The sequence below is a fragment of the Tachysurus fulvidraco genome, chromosome 14 (assembly GCF_022655615.1).
Source record: "Tachysurus fulvidraco isolate hzauxx_2018 chromosome 14, HZAU_PFXX_2.0, whole genome shotgun sequence".
Classification (NCBI taxonomy): Eukaryota; Metazoa; Chordata; class Actinopteri; order Siluriformes; family Bagridae; genus Tachysurus; species Tachysurus fulvidraco.
Genome location: NC_062531.1, coordinates 10,837,781 through 10,860,936, shown reverse-complemented (window position 1 = coordinate 10,860,936; position 23,156 = coordinate 10,837,781). Strand labels below are relative to the sequence as shown.

General features: G+C 35.6%; 1 protein-coding gene across 7 annotated transcripts; it reads right to left on the bottom strand.

Annotated features, from left to right (window-relative positions):
• Window positions 1-4,487: 4,487 nt before the first annotated feature.
• cry3a (cryptochrome circadian regulator 3a) lies at window positions 4,488-21,032 on the bottom strand. 7 transcript variants are annotated; one of them, XM_027167366.2, is made up of 15 exons: window positions 20,784-21,029; window positions 20,037-20,218; window positions 19,507-19,678; window positions 14,819-14,927; window positions 14,527-14,669; window positions 14,141-14,325; window positions 13,683-13,771; window positions 13,376-13,516; window positions 12,913-13,224; window positions 11,061-11,212; window positions 8,908-9,110; window positions 8,088-8,180; window positions 6,940-7,053; window positions 5,617-5,775; window positions 4,488-5,517 (listed from the first exon to the last, which is right to left on the bottom strand). In XM_027167366.2, the coding sequence occupies exons 3-15, from the start codon at window positions 19,662-19,664 to the stop codon at window positions 5,486-5,488; spliced, it is 1,890 nt and encodes a 629-aa protein (XP_027023167.2). In that variant the 5' UTR covers window positions 19,665-19,678; window positions 20,037-20,218; window positions 20,784-21,029; the 3' UTR covers window positions 4,488-5,485. The 7 variants fall into 7 exon arrangements, with proteins under 7 accessions (XP_027023167.2, XP_027023166.2, XP_027023170.2 ...); XM_027167365.2 differs by having other exon boundaries at window positions 20,037-20,156; XM_027167369.2 differs by lacking the exon at window positions 20,037-20,218 and having other exon boundaries at window positions 5,612-5,775.
• Between the last annotated feature and the right edge of the window lie 2,124 nt (window positions 21,033-23,156).

The window sequence follows — 23,156 nt, the reverse complement described above, 5'->3', positions numbered from 1 at the left end:
GGTCTTATGTAAAAGCAAACAAATGTCTTACATTAATAAAAAAAAACCCTGTTTTATCATATTAAGAATATTTGTATTCATATGGTGACAAAAACATGTTGATTAACTTAAAAAAGTTAAATCTTGCACACTAAAGCTTGCAAACAGAGTGTTTTCCTTTCAAAAAAGGTTCCAGCTAGAACCCATTTAGAAAGATTTTAGAATAGTAATAAAAATATAGTCAAAAGTATGAAATCACAGAGAACTTTTAATGGTCTTCTTTAAAAACATTCCAACAAAAATGTTTCATTTCAGAACTAGAAGCCTGTTCAAAATCTCTGATCCTTAACCATCAAAAGATCCCCTGAGAAAGATTGCAATTTCTAATTGTACATTAAAGAGTTTAAAAGTTCCATACACCATGATGCACCAAGTAGTGTTACTGGTTCACACCTCCAGCATCCAGCCCGGGTTACTGCATCACACTCATGTCCGTGTGGGTTTCCTCCCAAATCCCAAAAACATACTGGCTGACTGCATAAAATAAATTCCCCTAGGAATAAATAAGCATGTGAATGAGTTTGTGTGTGTGTGTGTGTGTGTGTGTGTGTGTGTGTGTGTGTGTGTGTGTGTGTGTGTTCCCTATAATGGACTGGCATTCCATCCAAGGTGTATTTGAAGAGCATAAATAAATGACAAATACAGCTTTAGATAAGAGTTATATTCCTTAGATAACACTTGAAACACATATAGAAGTACATTTACAGCATTTAGCAGACACCCTTATCCAGAGCAACTTACATTTTTATCTCACTTTTATACAACTGAGCAATTGAGGGTTAAGAGCCTTGCTCAGGGGCCAAACAGTGTCAGCTTGCTGGACGTAGGAATCAAACTCACAACCTTCCAATTGGTAGCCCAACACCTTAACCACTAGGCTACCACATCCCCCAGGCTACCAGTACTACTTAACTACTACTTAACTAGAATTACAGAATTACTCTAGAAATATTCAACCAATAACCATAAAAAGAACAAATTTAGATGTTAGATATTTTAATCATATTGTGTACATGAATGTACAGTATGCACTACATCTACAGCTTGATTAAGATGTTAAAGGCTCTGTTTCATAAACATATGTTTGTAAAAATATGTGTATGTATATCATTTATCTTTGTCTAATACTTATTATTGCCTTATTATAAACCATTTTTAAAAATGAAGGTAACAGCATCTATGAAATGTAAACACAATGTTACAGCATCTATGAAATATAAAAAAACAACATTATTCAATAGTAAATAGAATAATAAAAGTTTAATCAACAAAAAAGCCATTAGCTGAATATTATGAATCTTTCAGAAGTGTAAATGTAAATTGTGCCATTGAAGATTTTTCTTTTCTTTATTGTACAGAAACATTTACCTTTTTTAGTGAAAAGAAGTGAAAATAATTCTATTTTTTTTAAAAGGCTTTAAAAAAAAGCATCTTTGGGTAAGATAACCTCTTGGTGGGCTGAATTTCAAGCTAAAATGTTATCAGATAGAAAGAAAAATGTGTATTTGTCTGTACAGTTTGTGCTCAATCTCATCTTCAGGCTGAGCTCAATGAATAAGCACTAATATGACCTGAATGTCCTTTAATTTCACATAGAGCACTATCTCCCTTCGCCTTGTTAAGAGGACAATGTTTGTTTTGTTTCACCAAGTTTGGAAAGTGGAGGTTGGGGAAGGGGGGATGGATGAGATCGACGCTATGGCAACCAGCTTTGGCCCCTCACAAGTACTCTAAAATACAAATCAGGGTCCTGGGCCATCGTGTATTCAGGAGACAGGAAACTCAAGTGAGGTTCATTCTGATTCACAGATGGGTGATGCCAGCAGAAGGAGGAAAAAGGTGTTTTTTTCCATTGCAATTGTTGTTTAAATGTTTATATTCAAGGCCTGTGGTGACTGAAACAAGAGCTGGTGAGGCGAGGTCAGGGAAAAAGTACAGGAGGCCCTGTCCTTTTCTATCCTTTATTAAGGGACTAAAAACCTCAGCTTACTCACAATATATGTGCCAAGCCAGTGCAAGGGAACAGAGCAGTTCTGTGGATGTAGACTCACTTATCATGTGCTCATTTTCACTATCAATCAGGTTAACACAATATGCTGCATACTTAAACAGGAGACCATAAAAAGTGTGTAAAATATAATATACAGTATAACCATTTATGTACATATTTAAAGATTTATCCATCTTTATATGTCTATATTGCTATTTCTGCCTTTTTTTGCAAATCCACTCTTTTTTGCACAATTTTATCTTTCACATTTTATGTTTATTAATTCTACATCAACTGATCTATTAATCTAGCATAGTATAGCATTATTATTATCATACATAAAATCTCCTCTGCATGAAAACTGTTCTGCACTTGTGAAATTGATGTTTATTGATGGATAACAGCTCCACCAAGTGTCAACAATTACTTAATGCAACATTTAATTAAATAGAAAACGGGGCGTTTACCAAACCATCGAATAGGTCTCCTTGTTGACAAAAGTGAACTAAGATTTAGGACTCAAATACCTCTGGTACACTTTAATAACATTCTGAATGCTACACACACACACACACACCCACACACACACACACACACACACACACACACACACACACACACTCACACACACTCACACACTCACACACTCACTCACACACACACACACACACACACACACACACACTCACACAGATAGATAGATCCATTATAATCTTTTTTTGTGGAAATTTAAAAATGTTTAAAATTTGCAGAAGGCTCCAACATCTCACAGCTCCAGGATCCCTTTAAATCTAGGTTCGGTTTTCTCTCAGCGGATGTTCACATGGTCTTCCTGAGCATGTGGAGCATATTAGAATATATTAAACTGCCTCAATTGTGAATGGGTTTGTAAATATGTACTTTTATTGTGCCCTTGTGGGGTCTCTTCCTGCCATGGCCCCAGCATTCCCAGATAGGCTCCAGATCCATTTTGACCCTGACCAGGTTAAAGTGTTTACTGAAGATAAATCAGAAATCTCACATAAAAATAAAAATCCATAACAAAAAATGAATGGCTCAACACTTTACTTCTGTCTTCAACATCATTTCTTACAAAGACTAGAGGATAGGTAGAACGTGTCAAGTCAAACACATTTCACAGAAAGGAAATAAAATTAACAAAACAAATTCAAGTAGAGGAAAAAAGACGTCTTATTTTGTGGTGACAAATACACAGAACTAGAATAGCACACAGGAATCTGAATTAAAAAGCGCTCTTAAGAAGTTCTTACACCTGGTAGGTGTATCCATACAGCAAGGTAGTAACAGTCCTTTTTCTACATCAATGCAGTTACAGCTGCTACAACCAACTACCTACAGCAGTAAGAACAGCACAAACACAAATTCAGCAAACTACGCATCAGTTACCACTGATTAAATCACTGCACACATAGGAATAAAGTTCATTGCCCATATTTACATGTTATAGAGAAAGAACTCTTACTGGGCACCTGGACTGTTGACACTGTAAAGATTTTATGCAAATGTAACAGCTTTAAGATGGACACTGGTCGTTTGACCAGCAAAAATCAGTGGCAGTTCAATACATAATTAATTTAAGAGAAGCACAATGTTCAATTATGCACATTCAGTGCTTTTAAAAATTATGTATTAGATATAGAAATCATTTGTTCAAATATTTCTCCTATGATTTTGTACAAAGACATTTTTGTCATTTCTACTCTGTTATTTTGGTATGAACAAACCTTTGGAAATAGCTGTAATGTACTGTATATTGTTGGGGTTTTCTCTATTTCTGATATTAAAAAAAGACATGTGATTAAAAAAAATGCTATGATGGCTAATAAATCCATTAGTTTGGAGAACCATACAAACTACTGTACCAGTAGGAGCAAAAGGGAGAGAAAGGGTATATAAAACTAGAAGTATGTGCATGTATGGCATTAGAATTACATATTTTACGCATCTATATTATGATGAATAGCTGGTATGAACATCCTCTCCAGTTACTCCCATTCTGTATTTTGTTGTGCTTTAGGCATTTGCTGGCTGTGAGGTCGGACCAGGTGGTCCTTAAAAACACACACACACACACTCACACACACACTCACTCTCTCACACACTCTCTCACACTCACAAAAAAACTACTGTACTATGAAGCATTATTTAATGTTTGATGTTAATTTAATGCTAAATAAGTCTAAACGGGCACTTCAAAAAGCACACTGTTTTTCTAATTTAAAAATATCACCATGAGAATCTAAAAACAAATGTACATTATTTACTCTACTAGTGTCCAGTACTATTGTCCAGGACTTTTGTTGTTTTGAACACTGCCTTGAAAAAACCTGACACAAAATAGCATTATTATAACTCTCTTTCTCTCTTAAAAATATAAAATACAGCAGAGTGACTTTAAAAATGAAAAAACAGAATAAAAAAAGAATATCTTTTTTTTTGGAAAAAAAAAAGAAAAAATATCATATTTAATATGCATTTGAGTGCAAAAGTTTGCATTCCTCTTGTTTTATGGGTGCAAAAGTAAAATTACAGAACCTGAACTGCACATACAATTTTTTTTTTTTTTTGCTGTTATCATTATTAGCAATTCAAAAGTTTGCACTCCAATGACATACTCGGACTTATTTTAATGTGCTTAATTAACCAGTTACATTTTTACTTACTCATTCTTATTTATGCTATAAACAGTTGTAAGCAGTCATGAGTCAGCAGTAGTAAAAATCTAATCTAAAATAAAAACTACTGACCTTCAGAAAGCTGGTAAACAGTGTAAAAAAAGTAGTAAAATAAAATGAAAAAAAAAAAGAAGACAAAAACATGAACAAAGAGTGGAAAAATATTCTTTAAAAAACACTTTTTTTTTAACGAGGCAAGCAGAATAACAGAAATAACAATAAGACATTTACATCACCTTCTAAAATATCCCTTTGAAACTCTTTACTCTTAACAGCAATACCATAAACGTTGCATTGATGGTTTTATATTTTATTGTTTTATTGTTCAGTTAGAAGTAAGGGTATGCAAACATTTGCATTCAAATGTAATTAGAATATGTGTTAGTAAGACTCTTATTAATGCATATAAACACTCAAATATTCTGGCTGCTGCAAAGATCTGATGTTGTTTAAATTCATCTTTATATAAAAGGTTTCCAAATTTACAAAATACTATGGTGGCAGTAGCATCTTTTCCTGGAAAAAATAGTATTTATCTGCATTAACTGACAAAAATGTTGAAAACAATAAAATAAATATATATTGTTCTGAAGAAGAAAGGACCAGTTTCATATATTTAATAGTGTCATAATCACTTTCTTAATAACTGACCATTTGGGTTATTAATTCTAAACCATATAGCCAGCATTACAATTCCCTATCCCATCATAAACAAAGAAAGAAAAGGTCTTCATATTAAAACCAGTGGTAACTTCTGTGTTCACTTCAGTTTGATATGTCCATCTAGCTCTACTGAAAAAAAAAACAGTAAAGAATACAGTTGGTACAGATATGTCATATGGGTGGCTCATGATGACGGAGATTAGCTGATGTTAAGTTCATTTACCATACCAGGCTGGTTGCCATTGGTGCGATGCACAGTAGAGATCTCTGCTATTTGTCGCTGTAGCTTGTTAGAGGTGAAGAGGGTGTCGTCACCTTCAGTGTCTCGTTCTGATTCTCTCTCCCTCTTACATGTGACACGCTGTGCGGCTGTGTGAAGCACACGTCCTGAAACAGAGAAAAAGAAGAGGACAACGGTGAAACCAAAAGAAACAGAAGCAGGTATAACACTTAGAAAACAGGAGCATACTTGGTTCCTAAAATCTGACTGGCTATGCTGTGATTGAAACTGTAAATTCCTCACTATATGAAAGCCAATAAGGTCATCACAATAAGTAAATTCTGTATTAAGGCATCAAGTTTAAATCCAATAAAACCATCCAAATAATGCCCTAATATTTCCTATTTTGTTGCTTTACAAACTAAGCTTACTGATAACAGACTGTATTGCATAGAACCATTAATTGTGAACATACTGTAAATGAAATGATCAGTTATTATATAAATTAGATTTTTTTTAACGATTTACCTACCTGATTTATTGCTGCATCTTCTCCGTGTTGCAATTTATTGTTTGTGACAATTAACAGTTTTACAGTTTTTTTAAATCTTTACCAAATATACTCTCACAAATGTCATGTTTCCTTTTAGTCCACTTTAAGTAAGTATATGTATGAGATAGTATGAAAATGTTGAATTTTGTTATTCATGGTGAGATAGTAATTGTTATGTCAATAGAGATTTTGGACTGGTAGACTTGATAGCTACAGCATCCTAAAATCTAAAATAAAAGCAAAAACTGGTGAAACTGGAAACACATGGTCTGATGAATGATGATGGTCTGATGCTGGTATAATTAGAATTTGAAAGAAGCAGCATGAATCCATTTACCAAACCTGCCTGGATTACAGTGTTCTTGGTTCACGCTGGGCCTGTTCATACCAATCAATCATATCTTATTTGCCACAGCATATTTGAGTTTTGTTGTTGACCCTGTGCATCACTTCATGGCCATAATAAACTCACCTTTTAATGCCTACATCCAGCATGCTAATGCACCATATTACATAGCAAAATGTAATGTTCTTTGATAGCTTCCCAGTCACTGAATCAGAATCCAATAAAGCACTTTTGGGATTTGGTAAAATGGAGATTTGAAGCATAAAACTGCACATGAAAAAGTTGCATAAATTGTTTGATGCAATCATGTCAACATGGACTAGAATTACAAAGGAAGGTTTCCGACATTCATACCCTGAAGACTTACTGTTCCTAATAAAGTGCTCAGTCAGTGCATTGTCCCATTAGCATACAATTTAGTTTCAGTCTCACCTAGCTTTTGTTGCTGCTGCATTCTGCTTGGTCCCTGGTCCTCATTGTCAAAGTTCAGCAAAATACTTCCACTCCGGTTACCACTGGCAACCGAACTGCCTGACTTGGCTGGTGCTGTTGCAAAAAGGTAGTACTTAAAATTGGAAAAAACAACTGATATGTAATGCTTCGCTTGTGTCTTTAGATGTTTTTTTTAACACAAATTTATATAGATTTTGCAATAGATTTTTCACACCTTAATCGATTGCTCCTTTAATGTGAATTAAATGATTCCTTTCTCCCAAATTTCAGTTGTTTCATAAATATTTTGTGTGACCCCTTCATTAAGTAGCACAGGGAGTGAAACAGTGAAACTGTAAATGAGGAAAAGTTTAGAGTTTAGTGTAGCTTTTAATGCATGCTTCTTATTTTTTAGACCAAATGGTGACCATTTGATAGTTTGGGTTATGAAGGGATAAAGGGAAGTTAATTCAGGCTAGGTCAGATGGTCATGGCTTTCACATGTTACTTTTGGTTTCAGGAAAAAGTGGTAGTGATGTATTCTGAAGAGGACAGAATTAGATGTGATGTGTAGAGTATCACCAGACTGATCTGAATATAGTAAAACTAGTGCAAGGAATAACAGTAATTTTCTCTCTTGTCTGTTAGGTGATAGAGATGGTTTTGAAATTTATATTTCCTGTGCTGAAAGTAGGAAAGCTCTGAAGTGAGCCATGGATCAGCAACAAATGTGAATTATCATCCTGGCCAAATGCATGTGTGGCTTTCCCATTACTTAACTAGACCTGTGAACCACAGAATACTACTTGACATTCTTATTACATTAAACCAGGCATATCTCATTGTTATATTAAAATGGGATTTATACATTCAGTCAATCCTTAAGTTATTAATGGTGTATGTCAATTACATCTCATTAATCATGGGGTTGGATAATGATTACAAACTGGCTAAAACAGCTTATTATAGTTAACTAATGTTTTAGTTAATTTTACTGAGTATATTCCATTTGGTCAGGAGTGCATAATATACAACTATATTTCTTTGGTAGTAGAAATATTCAAATTTAGATGCCAATTACCACATCATCACCATCAGTACATTATATAGAGGGAATTTCAAGGAAAATAAGAAACGCTGATTTTCACCTGGTATGCTGTTCCCAGACTGCTGTTCTCCTGGAGAGTAGACCATCCCATTCCCATTCCCGTTGTGCGTAGATGGCACGGAGGCCAGAAGTCCTGCATGAATGAAAAACAGATTAATAGGAACTAATAATTATAAACATGTTAGAATCTAAAATGTTTACATTTTTGCTAATTTATTAAAACAAATCCGTACAGACCAAGTCTCATAAGTCTCTCTTTTATAACAGTTCTGTTGATACAGTATGCAATAATACAGTTAATTATTTTATAGTTTATACTCTATAATTTGCAAAGTGTAAATAGATTACTTCATGCACACAAAAGTCAAGTCATAAAGTAGGCTTTGTTTAAGCATTTGAATAGTTTTGCATAAATTACAGAGGTTGTTGTTTTATTTGTACTGATGCACAATGCCAATTCACTGGCTAGAGTAATTTGTGCATACAATCTGATCCTGTGTATTAAAAATATGCCTGGTGATCAACTGAACATGGTTTTCTTATATCATATACTGTATATTGCTTATTATATCTGAATATGGTTTGCTTATATCTTCCTGAAATACTTGAACTAGCACTATTGTCTGTTTGTTGTATGTGTGTGTGTGTGTGTGTATTAGGTTGATGGTATCCTAAATCTGTAACCTAGTGAACCAGTGTTAATGTATTCATTGATAGAGATGTAAAAACACTTGTGTATGTTGCTCTGGATAAGGGCGTTGGACAAATGCATTAAATGTAAATATCATAGTAAATATACACTACTGTCTTTGCAAAATGATATCAGTCATAGACAAGACAGCTTTTAGGCAAAATCTAACCTAGTCCTCTATAGCGGGAGAGTTGCTGGTAGATCTGTTTCATCCTCTCAATGTTAAGGCGACTGGCCTCTGCATGGTTCACCATGGGCTTTGGGTAATGGACTCCAATGATGCACTTTGCTGCAGTCTGCACCGAATCTGGGGCGTTCCATGGATCGTAGATATACTTGGCCGGAAAACCTCGAAGAATAGGTAAATAGCGTCTGGAAGGACAAGGAGAGATTAAACCACAGAGTCTCATCATAGATACAGGAGAGGCTGTGTGTTGTAGATGGATTTATGATTAATATGTAATATTGCAAGGGTTCCTCTAATCATGTGCTTCATATAATAGAGCATTCATTTCGTGAACAGGAACTGATGCAGAAAATTGAGTAGATTCAACTCACAACTGTCATTTTAAACTAGAAATAAATACGTTTGTAGTACTGAAAAAAAATGAAAGTGCTGTTTTTTCAAAATTAAGACTGTTGCTTTTAAAGTACATTTTGTGCACAGTGTGGCTGAGTTACAGATGTTCATTGTCATGTTATAATAGTAATACACATGTCACCACGCCACTATAAGCAATCAGCCAAGTACAAAAGAATTCAATAAAGCCCTATTAGAATTCAGAACGTGTGGTTGAATGGATTTTTCTTCTGGTCCCAGGACAGAGAAAGGCCACCTACCTACAAGATCCACCTTACCAGAGCCTGGACAGAAGGTGGTCGATGTCACCACAATGCTTGCGGACAGGCGGACGCAGTATAAACCAACAGTTCTGCCTGTGCTGAGAAACTACGGAGATTCCTACTATAACACGCGTTAGAAAGCAGAGGCAGTGACCAACCCTTCCCACCCTCTTAGTGTCCGCCAGATCCATCCAATCAAGCACCTCCCCGCTCCTAACCCACCCGATCTGCCCAGATGAAACTCAGGATAAAGTAAGAGGTTCAGATTCACTCCCTGCCCCTCGCACTGCTACTGATCGCTTTTGAGACGAAAGTGATCCCAAGCCAATGCAGAGAAACTTGCTAGCTGTCAAACGAGCAACACGGTATACTGTCCTTAGCTGCTGGGTGGCCCCCTCGTTTTGCCAAAAGTGACCACAACCCTTTCGCCAGGAACATTCTTATCCTGCTTGGACAAGAAATTAACAGAGCCAGGAATACTGTATATACATTGGGCATTGGGTGATTTGTGGAAGGCCACTACATGCCTCATAAAAAAATTTGTAGGAGCTTGAGCATAGAATTTAAGCATTACATGTGCTATAGGAAAGTTTACTTGGAAATTACTTGGAAGAAACATTCCATTATTATTGTTCTCTTGCACAGGCAGGGCTGCATTTAACACCAAGAGCACCATTAAACATTTCATAAAGAGCCTGTTAAAAGGAGTTGCCTAAAGCTAGAAAAGAATGTTATTATCTGTGGCTTTGGTCCCCACCTCCCATCATGCCCTCTGGGAAATGCATTGGAGATCTCTATGTAATAAATGCAGGCATGGGTTTGTATTTCCTTACCAAGTGGTTAAAATCCCTTTTGATGAAACGAGATGCTACCGAGCTAAAGAACAGGCTACTGTATTGCCCAGAGAAAAAACATCAAGCTTCAACCAGAATCACAGCTAACAGGCTTCCAAATGCTTTGGCTAAGAATGGCTTTTGTCTTAAAAGCAATCAACCACAATTTACAAAGGGGAAAGGAAAAACTAAACTTTTCACCCAATCCCATAGAAGACAGCAAACATATCACAAATAAAAAAATTAAGATCTCATTTTAATGACACAAAATGCATTTATTGAAAAAAAAAAGTAAATTAAAACAATACGTTTAGCAGTAGCAAAAAGACATGAGAATAAAGCCAGAGACAGTAGAGAAGTATACAGGTATCCATGCTAAAAAAAAACTATTTTAAATGCTTTCATTTATACATGCCCTATAACTATCCATTTGAACTGCCTAAAATAATCACTTACCCGTGCTTCTGAAAACAGCTGTCCTCAAACCTACTAATATACTTTATCTCTCTTTTAAACAGGAGTTCAACAGCAGTAACACATTTCTAGGAGACTTAATACTGTTAAAAAGTCTGGATTAAAAGCTCTTCATGTGCATAAGCTGTAAGTGTTACTTACTACCTAACCATGTTTAGGTGACAGTACCTACCTAATGAAGTCCCCATTAGGGTCAGTACGCCGACCAAACCCTACTGGACAGTAGCAGTGGAAGAACTGCTGAAAGAATGAGCTACAAGAGAGCCACATCCAGCTGCCTGCATTCACACTCCAGTCTGCATCCAGTAGGAGCTCCTCAAAAACCTGTTAATCACAGCTTGCATTACAGAATAGCTAAATACAGCAAAACATTAACAACTAAACATTTCAAACAATAATGGCCATGACAGTACTGCACCAAAATGTTTGGCTTACTACCAAGTGCTAATTTAATTCAGGACTAGTAAATAAACAATCTCAAAAATGAAGTGGAACAGTATTTACGTGCAATGTATACAACCATGGATTAACAACTATTTGGAGTATTCAAGGGTGATTTCTTTCAGAACTAGTGGGATGCTCATGTGTTTGATTCCTTGCAAAGCATAAAAAAACCCTGAAAAACCCTTAAAAGTCTATATTTTATAAACAGATTATATCCAGAATCTATCCCAGGACACAGAGTACAAGGCTGGAATACACTCTTGATGGGATGTCATGCCCATGTTCCACATGCACCTTTATACCTGCTATAAGCTCTTAAACCCTTGATCCCAAACCTGCGGAGTGTCATCACTACCAGTGCCCTACAAAATTACTATTTAAAAATGATACCACATGGTTCATAATTTCAAACAAAGCTACAAATTTCAAGGTTTTATGTAATAAATTCTTCAATTAGAATTGCTAGCTTATCTTTTATTTCAAGTCATATCAGCCTATTCATGGGAACTGATTGATGTGTTACTTATCTTGGTAGTAAACTCAAACATGTGGTTAATAATTTCTTTTCAGTGAACACCAAACATTCAGATACCAGAGATCTATTCTATAATGACAATCATCATCCAATTTTTTAGGAACACCTGTACACCTGCACATTCATGCAATGATCTAAACTACCAATGTGCAGCAGTATAATAAAGACGAATGTTCATTTTCTTTTTAAACAAAATAGGGAAAACTGTGATCTTTGATTGTGTACTGTGATTTTAACTATTCATGGATTTTGGTGAATACCAGAAGGGCTGATTTGAGTATTTAATAAACTGCATCTCCAGGAATGTTTATACACAGCAGTCTAGAGTTGCTGCTGTCACATGATCGGCTGATTGAATAACTGCATAAGAGGGTGTAAGTGTATAAGTGTACAGATTTTCTTTATTCATACTTTATTCATTTATATAGCACATTTTACTGCAATTTCAATTGCCCAAAATGCTGCACAATATTACAAAAAGCCTAAAGCAATATGTATCGGACAGATTATAATTAAAACAAAATAAAATACATAAAAGGGATACAGATAAAAGATAAAATGAAATAAAATATATAAAAGCTTCAATAAACTCTCTCTAAACAAAGTCTATTCTCAACAAATGCTAAATTAAAAAGATTTTAACTAAGACCTAAAACCTTCTAAAGTTGAGGCCTACTGAGTGTGCAAAGGGAGGCTGTTTCACAGTTTTGGGGCGATGACCATGAAAGCTCTATTGCCCCTAGATTTTTTTAAGGAACGGGGAACTGCCAGTAGAAGTTTATCTTCTGATCTCAGCGACCTGACTGGAGTATGGTCTTTTAAGAGGTTGGTGATATAGCTTGGAGTGATGTTGTGAAATGCTTTTTTTATTGATTTTGAAATCAATTCTATACTGGACTGGAAGCCAGTGAAGAGTAGATAATACTGGAGTTATGTGTTCTCTAATTTTTGTGCCAGTTAGAAACCTACAGTAGCTGCCGCACTCTGCACTAATTGCAGACGAGATAGATTGTATTAAAGTGGATAGTGCAAATGTGCAATGTACCTTCATGCCCTCCTCCCAACTGATCCATAGGTCTCCTCGGGTGAGAAAGCAAGCCACAGCATGACGAGCCAGATGATGGATCCAGCCTTCCTGCCTCAGTTGAGTCATGATGGCATCGATCCATGGGAAACCAGTTTTAGCCTCAGCCCATTTGGCCAGTGCCTCTGGGTTCTTATCCCAGGGAATACGAACGCAGATGGGGTTGCCCTCCATCTTGTCAAATCGTGGGTTAGTGGTGGCAGCAGTGTAAAAAAATTCTCGCCACAGCAGCTGGCCATAGAGGGAGAGAGGAGGGCTACTGGTCTTCTTTACCTAGACAAAAAAAAGTGAACAAGTGAAACTTTATATTCCATTCCAGGTCATATCTCATTCTACACCAAAAAGCACATAACCGATACTCAAAGTTTAATATGAAATACTTTCATTCTGTTTGTTTCTAAAATTAGAAGAGATGTGGGGAAACCTTTCTGTAGAGATCTGTGAGTTTGAAATAGAAGAGGCGACAGGAGAGGCAGCCAAAGCGAAGGTAAGGGCTCAGACCTGTGGGGCTGGCCAGCAGGGAGTTGGCATTCATCCTTGGTCTCTCAAAGTTGGCCACCCAAGCCTGGAAAAAAAGGGGAAAAAACGGAATCATAAACAGCGTCATGAAAATAATATATATCACCAGAAACAGTCACACTTTACGTGTAATACATGTCTGTTTAAATCTGAACTGATATTCTACAGCTTCTATAGCAGCAAGTCAAGACTTCCTATTTTAATTCCTCCACCTTTCTCTCTAAGTGTCTCTCAATCCTTGTTAATGCTTCTGTCTCCCCGCCTGGCCACACAGCAGAGGGTAGTCCTTCTGTGTCAAACCCTATAAATAAAAATGAAATAATTAGCACCTATTTACAAATATAGTTGTGTAGCTCATGCATACTATAATAAAAAACAATGGAACTTAAGAACTTAATATGTATTTTTTTATTTAAAATGTGTACTGTATTGCAATTCAGCAAACAGGTACTATATCAGTGCTGATTACCGATGCCTGAGCATTCCCTTAAAAGTAACTCTGAAATTGTCCATGTATTCAATGCATTCTTTATCCTTTTTTTGGGGTTTTATATTTTCTTTTCTGTATGTAGTCTATGATGGGCTTCTATGCTTATCTTGTCTCAAACCCTAAGAATTTGCTGAAAAATTAAAAAACAAAAAATATAGAAATGTATCATAGGCATCTCACCCAGCTCTTCAAGAGAAGGCACACCATATTTGTCCCCATGGTCTTCAGATAGAGGTGTAACGCAGCAGCCCATAATGTTGCTAGACATGGTCTCCACTGGCATCTCTGGTGGGTCCATACGGCTGATCAGAGTCTGGAAACGCTTGTAGGTGAGTGGTGGCTGACCGCCATTCAACTCAATGATTCTGTTGGGAAAAAATGAATGGACAAAGCAAATAGAGAAAGCATCTTAGTAATAGTTGGTCCAACGGGAATGTTTGAAATTTTCAATACGCAAATAATTTACAACATAATTGCATACTTTTTTAAATGTTATTATTTAAGAAACAATGTTGCTATTGTATATTTTGGCATTATATATCAGTATGAATTAAAGCAGTTCATACTTGTCCAGATTGTAAAGCGTATGTGAGATCTTGACAATGACTTCCACCCCAGCCTCCATTGCAAGCTTCTTAATAGCAGCATCCCGCTCCTTCCCAAAAGGTTCTGAGTCATACTCGAAAGTCAACCTGGATATTTCCCACTCCTGAGTGGGTAAAAAGCAAAGAGGAAGAAAGACTAAATAAAATTCAAAGAAATTTCTACCTGTTTTTTTTTTTTACTTTTAAAAATAAGTTCAAAGAATAGTTTATTAAGAATACGAGGGAGGTAGCTGGTATAATGAACAAATTTCACCTTAAACAGTCGTGGAAAAACGTTGGCTGGTTGACCTCGGATAACAAAAAGGCGTGAATTGAGCTTCCGGAGACTGGAGTCAAGATCATCTAGGCACTGAAGGAGAAATCTAAAAAACATACACAAACAAATTTTCTTTCAATTTGAAGTAATTCTGGCAGTTTTTTAATCAAGTCAGTGTACAGTGAGGGGAAAAATGTATTTTGGCCATTAAGCCTTACTGCTACAGGGGTATTACAGCAACATCATTGCTAATTCTTTGCTATGACACTTGCATCCTGAAAAGCTGGAATACTTCTCTTTATTCTAATGTACATGTATACAAATAAAAAGCATTGGGGGCTCTTGTAAACCAGACCTTCCACAGGTTTTCAATAGGATTTAGATGTGAGCTCAGACTGGGCCATTCCAAAACGACAACTTCTGAGTCCACTCCTTTGTTAACTCGGATCTATGCTTTGAGTCCCTATTGTGCTGGAAGTAGACATTCCAATTCATCCTCAGCTGTCTTCTTTGTTCTTTTGCTTTCTTTTCCCCCCAATTGTCCTGTTTCTTACTAAAATAGATTTCCTCATGAATGTCTCATGACTGCTCACCTTAAGACTTTTTTCAAGACCCCATTATTAAGTACATTAATTAAATAATGCATGTCAAACAAGACATTTTCTCATTTTATTTGAAACAGCCCATGACCTGTATTACTTTACATTTCATTATAGCTAGAATTCTCACAATAGTGTAGTAGTCCAGTGCATGGGAGCTCATACATCTTACCGTGCTGAATGCTGCTTAAAATCATCTTGCCTGCTGTGTTTGATATAAGTCCCACTTACAGTTAAAATTCAGCTATACATGAGGTAAGAAAATAATTTTTGTGTAATGAGAACATTTAAAAAAGATTATTTTAAATCGACCATTAAAAAAAAACTCTCTCCATATTAGAAAGTTTACCATAAAATACATTTTCAAGAGTTCAACTAAAAATGATTATGACTTCCAACTATGCATATAGGGCGATTTTGCAGACAATATTAAAAGGTTTTTCTACAGATGGACTTTTCTTTTTCATTTGGAATTTGGCAAACATTGTGCATTCGCTTAATCCGAAATGCAAACGGTTTGCACTTGCGTTTGAATTATGTCACAGTTTTTAAAACGACAAGTAGGAAATGCAATTGTAAATATAAGTTGCCATTCTTTTTTAATATTACTTCTCTATATATGCATTCACACTTTAGCAGTCTAAGTAATGGTTATATGAGGAGTAGAAACACCTCCCTCTAGTGGTAAATATATGTACTGTCAGAAAACGTCAGTTGAACAAGTTCATTCATTCATTCATTTTCTACCGCTTATTCCGAACTACCTCGGGTCACGACTTGAACAAGTTAAAAAAGATTAATATGTCTATTCATGGCATTTCTAAACCTGACAGCACGTGCAACACCATCCTTTATCAGGATTTAAATCCTAAAAGCTTTTCTATAAACAGTCCCACGTTCCCAGTAAGCTGTGGTCTTATCTTAGAGCTACCAGAGGTTTCTATTCACAGCTTTCTTCATACACTGCCCACCTGGACATGAAGAGGTTTAAAGATATTTTTGGTTCAAACAACTGTTTGTGTACACTTGACTCATGAGATCATGTAATGGATCTGAACATCATTAGCGGTCAGAGCTTCCCACCTGTCAATGGTGTGTCCCCATGATTGGCTACACTCTTAATTTAATTTGTGAAGGTAATATAAGAAAAGGTGTGTGTGTGTGTGTGTGTGTGTGTGTGTGTGTGTGTGTGTGTGTGTGTGTGTGTGTGTGTGTGTGTGTGTGTGTGTGTGTACATTTTTTCCACCCTCAATGTGAAATTACAACTTATAAAAATTAAGTGAAAAATAATTTTTACTGAAAAAAAAAGCATGGGGAAAACCTAGTTGCATAAGTGTGCACACCTCGAAACTGCAACTTTGTTGAAGCACCTTTTGATTTTTATTAGCTCTATCTATCAGCATGACACTTCTTGACATGCCAATATTTTGCCACAGGTTCTTGCAAAAATATTCTAGAGACTGACTGTCCAATCTTGTCTGGAAATAACCAGTATTGGTGCAGGTTTTCATTCTAACCAAGCAGACGCCATACCCAAGCCTACTGAAAGCCGAGATCAACTGATTAAACAGATGGAATCAGGTTTGGTTCCTGATTGATTGGAATGAAAATCTGGACCCAATACAGACTTTGTGGATATGTCTGGACATCCTGTTCTAGATCCATCAAATTGTTAGCGCTTTGGGGTGGATTCATGTCTGGGCTATGGCTAAGTCATCCAAAAACATCAATCTTTATTTGATTAAGCCACAAATGACTGTAAGTGTATTTGTGAAACCAACACTTTAAAAAAGCACTGAACCCAGGCCAGGTTTGGGTAAAAATGATGACACTATGAGGTTATTATCAGATTCATTTACTAAAAATGTATACTTTTCAAAAAAAAAAAAAAGCCTACATTACAATTACAACAAAGAAAAAAGACTACTCTACAATCTAAAAAAACAAAAACAGGAAGCATATGTGCTCCAATTCATTTGTCTGGTGTCAAGACATGCCCCTGGCCTGGTTAACCTTCCAACTATGTCTGTGTTCTGGCTGTAGTATACAGACTGAGACAAAAGTCAGACTGTCTGCTGGAAAATCCATGATTAGGGACCAGACAGCAAAGCTCCCTATGCTCCACATACAAAACTGCCCCCGCCTTGACATAATTCCATTATACAACTGCCTTATATATTACAAACACAACTGTTTGTAGTATAAAAAAAAGTTTCTGAACTTCATTCATAAAGATTATGTAGTACAATTTACAAAATCACTGAATGTTAGAAAATAATATAAATCTTCCAATTGCTGAAATATTACTAATAAACAGTAACACAAATTATAATATAAACCCGATTGATTTGACCTACAGTGTATGTGTTCTCTGAATGAGTTGTTTAAAACCACCCATTTTACAATGCTTTGCTCAGTCATACAACATTATATAACTGCCCTGGCCTACATATGAATGCTCAAGCGTGCAACCACTGGAGAACATAAAATTAGCCTAGTGACCTGCTTTCAACTACAACAGGACTTCTTATACCATCCAAAAGAAAGAAAATACCTAATTTCCAGCATCAATTTCTCTGGGTCATGTGACAGTCTGTAACTACAGAGGGTGCAGAAGAAAGTTTTAGTTTAAACAGGTGAATTCACTTGCACTGAACTAAAGAAATGGATCAGAAATATTCTGCAATGTAATGTAATTTTATTATCTTTGTAGTTTTTGTAAAGTCATTCTTTTCTGATTAATCTCATGTTCCTGCAGTGAGACATCACACTTTCAGTTTTTGCTGTTCAACAAGCATGCAAAGATAAAATATGAGGTATGCCATATTTTGTTTATTTTATTTATAAATGTGATATTTAAAACATGTTTCTAGAGCAAAAGTAAAAATGTACCACTGCTTTTGTGGTACACTTTGGTGATACAATCCATTTGCAAAACACAAATAATTAATAATTTAGAAATAAATACAAATAATGACCCAAGTTTGGTAAAATTAGATTAAATATACTCCACACTTGCTATCATACAAAAAGTCTTAAACCAGTTCTGGACATGCAACAAGTACAAATGAAGCTAATGAGAGCATGTCCACTCACATACTTATTACTTTTAATGTGATACAATCTGGTGAACTATTGTTTAAAAAATCCATTCAGAAAATTAGAAAAAATCAATGACATGATCCATGACAGACTGCTTTCTGTTTGGACTGACTCACTGATTCACAGCTTTTCCAATTCCAGCATCTGCTAAATCTCTTGGCCTACATCCTCACGACAATCAGCGATCATGCTAGCAAAGCAATTATCCCCAGTCTGTTCAAACTGCTATATTGGTGGACATGTTTAAAATACCAATGTATGGAAAAGATTAGTGTGTCAGCATCAGATCTGGGGAAGGTATCTAGTTTTTGCTATGTCCATTTGGCTGTATGAAGCAAAAGTTAGAACTCAAGTAAGTGAAACCAGAGAATAATTAGTGCACTCGAAAGCATTTATTAAATATTTACAGGCATATGTAAAATAATTGTAGTGCACTATTGTTATCTGTATACAGCATGGAGCACACCTTGCACACCCCAGTAATGTAAGTGATTCCTGGTACAGTGTGTAATTGGTCAATACTTAAATCACATGTCAGGTTTAGGCAATAAAAATAAAAAGGCTGCTCAGCTGAATCTTTTGTTATTCAAGTTTATTTGGTAAAGGACACTTTAGTGAGAACATGTCCTTTTTCTTGTGAAACAAGCCTAAAAATGCTAACAATATATAATCTTATAATCCATTATATATATATATAATACATATGTGTGTATATATATACCCACACACGAGTCTGTATGTATGTATGTATGTATGTATATATATATATATATATATATATATATATATATATATAATATATACACACACACACACACACACACACACACATACATACATACATGTTCATTAACATATTTAGACTCCCCTTAAAGGCAGGTACTTTATAAAATAAAAATTGTAACTAGGAGAATTTATAACAATTCAGATTTACTACTAACTTAACCGTCATTTGTACATAACAAAACCCAAACACTCACTCACCTCCACCTGTTGACCCCAAGGTTGGAGGACCCAGCAAACCAGGGGTCCAGGAAGTAAACACATCGAATGGTGGCTGCACCCCGCACTGCCTCCTGAAGTGCAGGGTTGTCATGCAGACGCAGGCCCTTCCGAAACCAGTGGATGGAATTTGGGGCCATATTCACTGTTTCGGCTTTATGTGATGGACAAACAGGAAAACAGTGTGTTAGCAAACCTACTAATGAGTTAGGAAAAAATAATAAAATGCTAAACAAACATTAAACAAAACATGGTAATTTGATCAAATAACCATTACCACAGGTTTAGAAATACATCACTATACAACGAGTGTTTTATCTTATTATGTACATGATGTACATATTTAATACATATTGCACATAATACCTAATGGACATACATAATGCTACTTAGAACACATGATGTACATTATACGTAACATACATCACACATCATTGTACAGACATATCTCAGACGAATCACTAATTAAAAAAGTTTTAAAAATATGTGCATATAGTAAAATGTACCCTTACCAAAATCATCTGCCTATGACCATTAAGCCCAGATGAGATATCTGCTTTCCTAACTTCTCTTTTCCTTCATGACTGTGTACTGCCCCATCTTGTGGCATACATTCTGTCCATCTGTGCTATCTGCCAGAAATATAAGTCTGACATCCAGTTTTCTTGGCTGCAACAGAGTCTGATTCTGAGCGCTGACACAATAGAGATGTCCTTACTGACAGGGACTTAACACAGGGAATCCAAAAGCTATTTTGGCACAATTGAGTGATCATCTCTATTTAAGACAATATAGCGGATAATCTTTATATACTACACATAAAATAATAATTATATTATATTATGTTATATTATATTATATGCAAGACAAATTAAAACAAATGTTGGATCTTGTTAATCATCTTCAATTCTTATAATAGCGTGAGAAATGTAAAATAATGTGTATGAATAGTCACATGTTGGTAAAAAACCCAAACATCTCACAGAGTAGAAATTAGGTCAATGTAAACTGGGTGAAACAACACCAGACTCCATCAGTAAACATTGATCACACACGTCTAAATCTAACAAAACGCCAACATTGTCACTAAGACTGTTTAGTAATAACACCTTTATGTATATTTATGAGCCATTGTTGGTCAATCTTGAGACAGAACCAGTAAAATTGGGTCACCGTTGGGTGACTTATGTAACTCCGACAATGCGCTTTTCACCTTTCAGCACATAATGTACAAAACCAGTCTGCAGCAGACATGTTACCTTTAAATGTTATGTCAGTCCTGAAGAAAAGACCATCTCTTCCCACAATATTTCGGGAAGCTGCACTTGACTCGTCCTTTCCTTTACGCACAAAGTGTCTCGCTGCGTGGTGTGAGCAGCAGTGCAGATTGTCGGCAGGCACTTATTATTTCCAGGGATTTCAGTACAGTTTAACAGCTATTGCGTCATCAGGTAGGCGTGGCTTATTTGTTAATCTAACCCTATCCCTAACCCTAACCCTAACCGTAGTTTTTGGTTGTTTATTTGTTTTCTAAAATAAATCAACCTGTATGACTGTTCTGTCCTTCGTAGTATGCTGTTTTCTTTTTAAAGAAGACCTCCGGAAACATGCCCACTTTACGTCGTGGTAACGAAACCCCTGGAATTTAATGCCTGCTGCAGATTCTCCCCGTGTTGATTTCCCAGTGAAGGCAGCGGCCCGTGTGATTGGTCGAAACACAGTCACGTGACAGGATCAGCCTCACGTTTAGAAAGCGTGGATCGTTACATATTGATAAAACTGCAAATGAAGTTTGTAACACACAGAAAACATAGATATTAAATCCTAGATATGGACACATGGTATATACATTTGTGCAAAATGATTCGATTTAAACACCAGTTTCTTTTGTGTGTAGTTTGTTATTTGTGGATTATATACAGTTCAGACTACGTCTATTCTATACTGTTGTGTATATATATATATAAGAGTAATAATTTAATACAATAAGGTTTATATGTGAATTTGCTATCAGTCATGTATTGTCTGTGAAATTCATTTATTAATTTATATATCCATTATGTATTTTTAACTTGTTTATGGTATAGAGAAACGAAGGATGTGCCAAAAAATAAAATAAAATAAATAAACGATAGAATAAATAACAAACGTAGATATCTTAAAATACATTTATTGGTAGTGTAATTTGGCATAGCTGTCATGTATAAATGTGGTGTTTATGGTTAAATGTGAGCTCCGGTGGTGGCACTGCAAGAAACTCGAATAGTAAAATACATGATCGATAAATACTGACTTCACAGATCAATAAACCGTTGCTAAAGCTACAAGGTACATTGAGAGTTGATTGATAATCCACTGTTTACATCATTTTTGTGAAATGTTTCCTAATTGTAAAGTGTTTTTGTTATGTACTAGTTATGAATACAAAAGTAACTGCATTTTTTTGGGTTTGGATGCTGGCGCTGATGTTGGAGACTGAGAGAAATCAAGAGCTTCCAATTGCAGACCCACAGTCTGTCTTGGCAAAACAAGTGGTATAGCAGGTATCTCCCTGGATTGATCCTGAGATACATACTGTATGCAAAGTCACAATTTATTTTCTTTCTTCGTGTGTTTGTGTGTGTGTGTGTGTGTGTGTGTGTGTGTGTGTGTGTGTGTGTGTGTGTGTGTGTGTGTGTGTGTGTGTTTGTGTATGCCAAACCCCTGATCAGCAGGTTATCCTAAATGTCTTCTTGTGCTTCAGAAATATTTGTATATCCCCTATTGATTTATTAAACAACCTCATAAGACAGGGAGTGTGGAAAAGGCCTAGTTACATGTGAGATGTCAGGACGCAGGAAATTGCTCTCTATGCTGAGCAGATTTCAGCTCAAAGCATTGTAGGTACTTTAGTTTTGAAAGGGTTAGATTGCCCTCAATTTTGACAAGACAGAGCAAATAAAGTAGGTTAGTAGAAACAGACAGCATGTCTGGGAATACTGAACTTCTTCCTACACAGTCAGAATGAGGAAGGTCAGTGATCCCATGTGGGAGTTCAGACTGCTAACCATGTTTGACGCATGAGCTAATAATGAGTATTTAATATAGATCATAAGATGACACAAGTAACTGCATGATTCATGAAAGAGGAGGACACAACCTACTAGATTCCCTCTGCATGTCATCTTCCATCTGGGGTGAATACGTGGTATCAGAAATCTTTATAGTTTGTATATACAGTGAAACCAATTATATAATACTATATATATATATATATATATATATATATATATATATATATATATATATATATATATATATATATATATATATATATATATATATAACATACTATAGCTTTGAGCATATTAAGGTTTCTGCATCTTAAAAAGACAACTTTTTGTTAAAAAGTTTTTGTTAAAAATAATTCGTTTATAGGGAATAGCCAAAGGTCCAAAATTTCAGGGCAATACACCAAGATAATACAAAAATCATGCATACACGCACATGCATGCACACATCACTTTTTTAAAAAGCATACCCCTGTGACAAATTATAAATACTAAATAAATGCTCAGTGTTAAATTCTTAATTGAATAAAAACTCAATTAAAATCTGATTTCACCGTTCCTTGTTTTTTCCTTTATTTCCAA

Bases quoted from the DNA above. Each gene is read 5' to 3' on its own strand.
- cry3a (XM_027167366.2), bottom strand. From the start codon at position 19,664: ATGGCCCCAAATTCCATCCACTGGTTTCGGAAGGGCCTGCGTCTGCAT. The intron at 11,213-12,912 runs GTACATTGCACA...TGTGATTAACAG, and splicing joins GTTGGGAGGAGGGCATGAAG to GTTTTTGAGGAGCTCCTACT. The intron at 5,518-5,616 runs GTATGGTAAATG...TTTTTTTTTCAG, and splicing joins CACCAATGGCAACCAGCCTG to TAGAGCTAGATGGACATATC.